The sequence below is a fragment of the Pterocles gutturalis genome, unplaced genomic scaffold (assembly GCF_000699245.1).
Source record: "Pterocles gutturalis isolate BGI_N339 unplaced genomic scaffold, ASM69924v1 scaffold35725, whole genome shotgun sequence".
NCBI classification, from domain to species: domain Eukaryota; kingdom Metazoa; phylum Chordata; class Aves; order Pterocliformes; family Pteroclidae; genus Pterocles; species Pterocles gutturalis.
The window spans coordinates 5,273-5,922 of record NW_010142022.1 but is presented as its reverse complement, the minus strand read 5'-3'; the positions used below and the strand labels follow the sequence as shown (position 1 = coordinate 5,922).

The window sequence follows — 650 nt, the reverse complement described above, 5'->3', positions numbered from 1 at the left end:
CCAGCTTCTCGTGCCGCAGCTTCTTCATCACCTGGGCTTCCTGCAGGAACGCCTCCGGGGACATGGTGCCGGGCTTCAGCGTCTTGATGGCCACCCGCGTGGTGCCGTTCCAGGTCCCTGTGGCATGGGACACGCAGCTCAGGACATTTATGGGGCAGGGGGCCGTGTCCCTTCCCTGCTCCCCTGCCCCACTGCAGGCTCCGGGAACCTGCAGATAGCTGGGGAGGGGACGCGGGTGGTGACACAAGTGGGACAGCAGGGTGGGAGCTGTCCTTACCCATCCACACCTCTCCGAAGCAGCCCTGTCCCAGCTTGACCTCCAGCCGCAGCGATTCCCGGGGGATTTCCCAGGCGTCCTTGGCAAGACCTTGGGTTTGGGGCTTGGACGTGGGGCAGATGTTGGTGAGACGGTGGCACAAGCCGTCGGCATGTTCTAGCGCAGGAGGGGACAACACCGGGGTGACACTTGGGCATTTCAGCACATGATGTCTTCACCCCACATCTTCCCAAAAAACACCTCGGGGACCCATACCCAAACCCTCACTCTCCTCCCTAAAACCCACGCAGCTTTTCACCAGGGTCCCCCCCAGCTGGTTTGGGGTTCCCCAGCCCCACACTGGCTTTCCATTGCCCGTCCTGCGGTGAGGGCA

General features: G+C 62.9%; 1 protein-coding gene across 1 annotated transcript in view; it reads right to left on the bottom strand.

Annotated features, from left to right (window-relative positions):
* The window catches only part of LOC104469651 (proto-oncogene tyrosine-protein kinase Src-like), a gene marked incomplete at both ends in the record, with an annotated part of 6,443 nt that overhangs the window by 669 nt on the left and 5,124 nt on the right, over positions 1 to 650 (bottom strand). Inside the window, 2 exons of the mRNA XM_010084235.1 lie at positions 1 to 117; positions 278 to 437. Coding sequence (XP_010082537.1) covers positions 1 to 117; positions 278 to 437 — 277 coding nt within the window. The remainder of the gene's footprint in view (positions 118 to 277; positions 438 to 650) is intronic.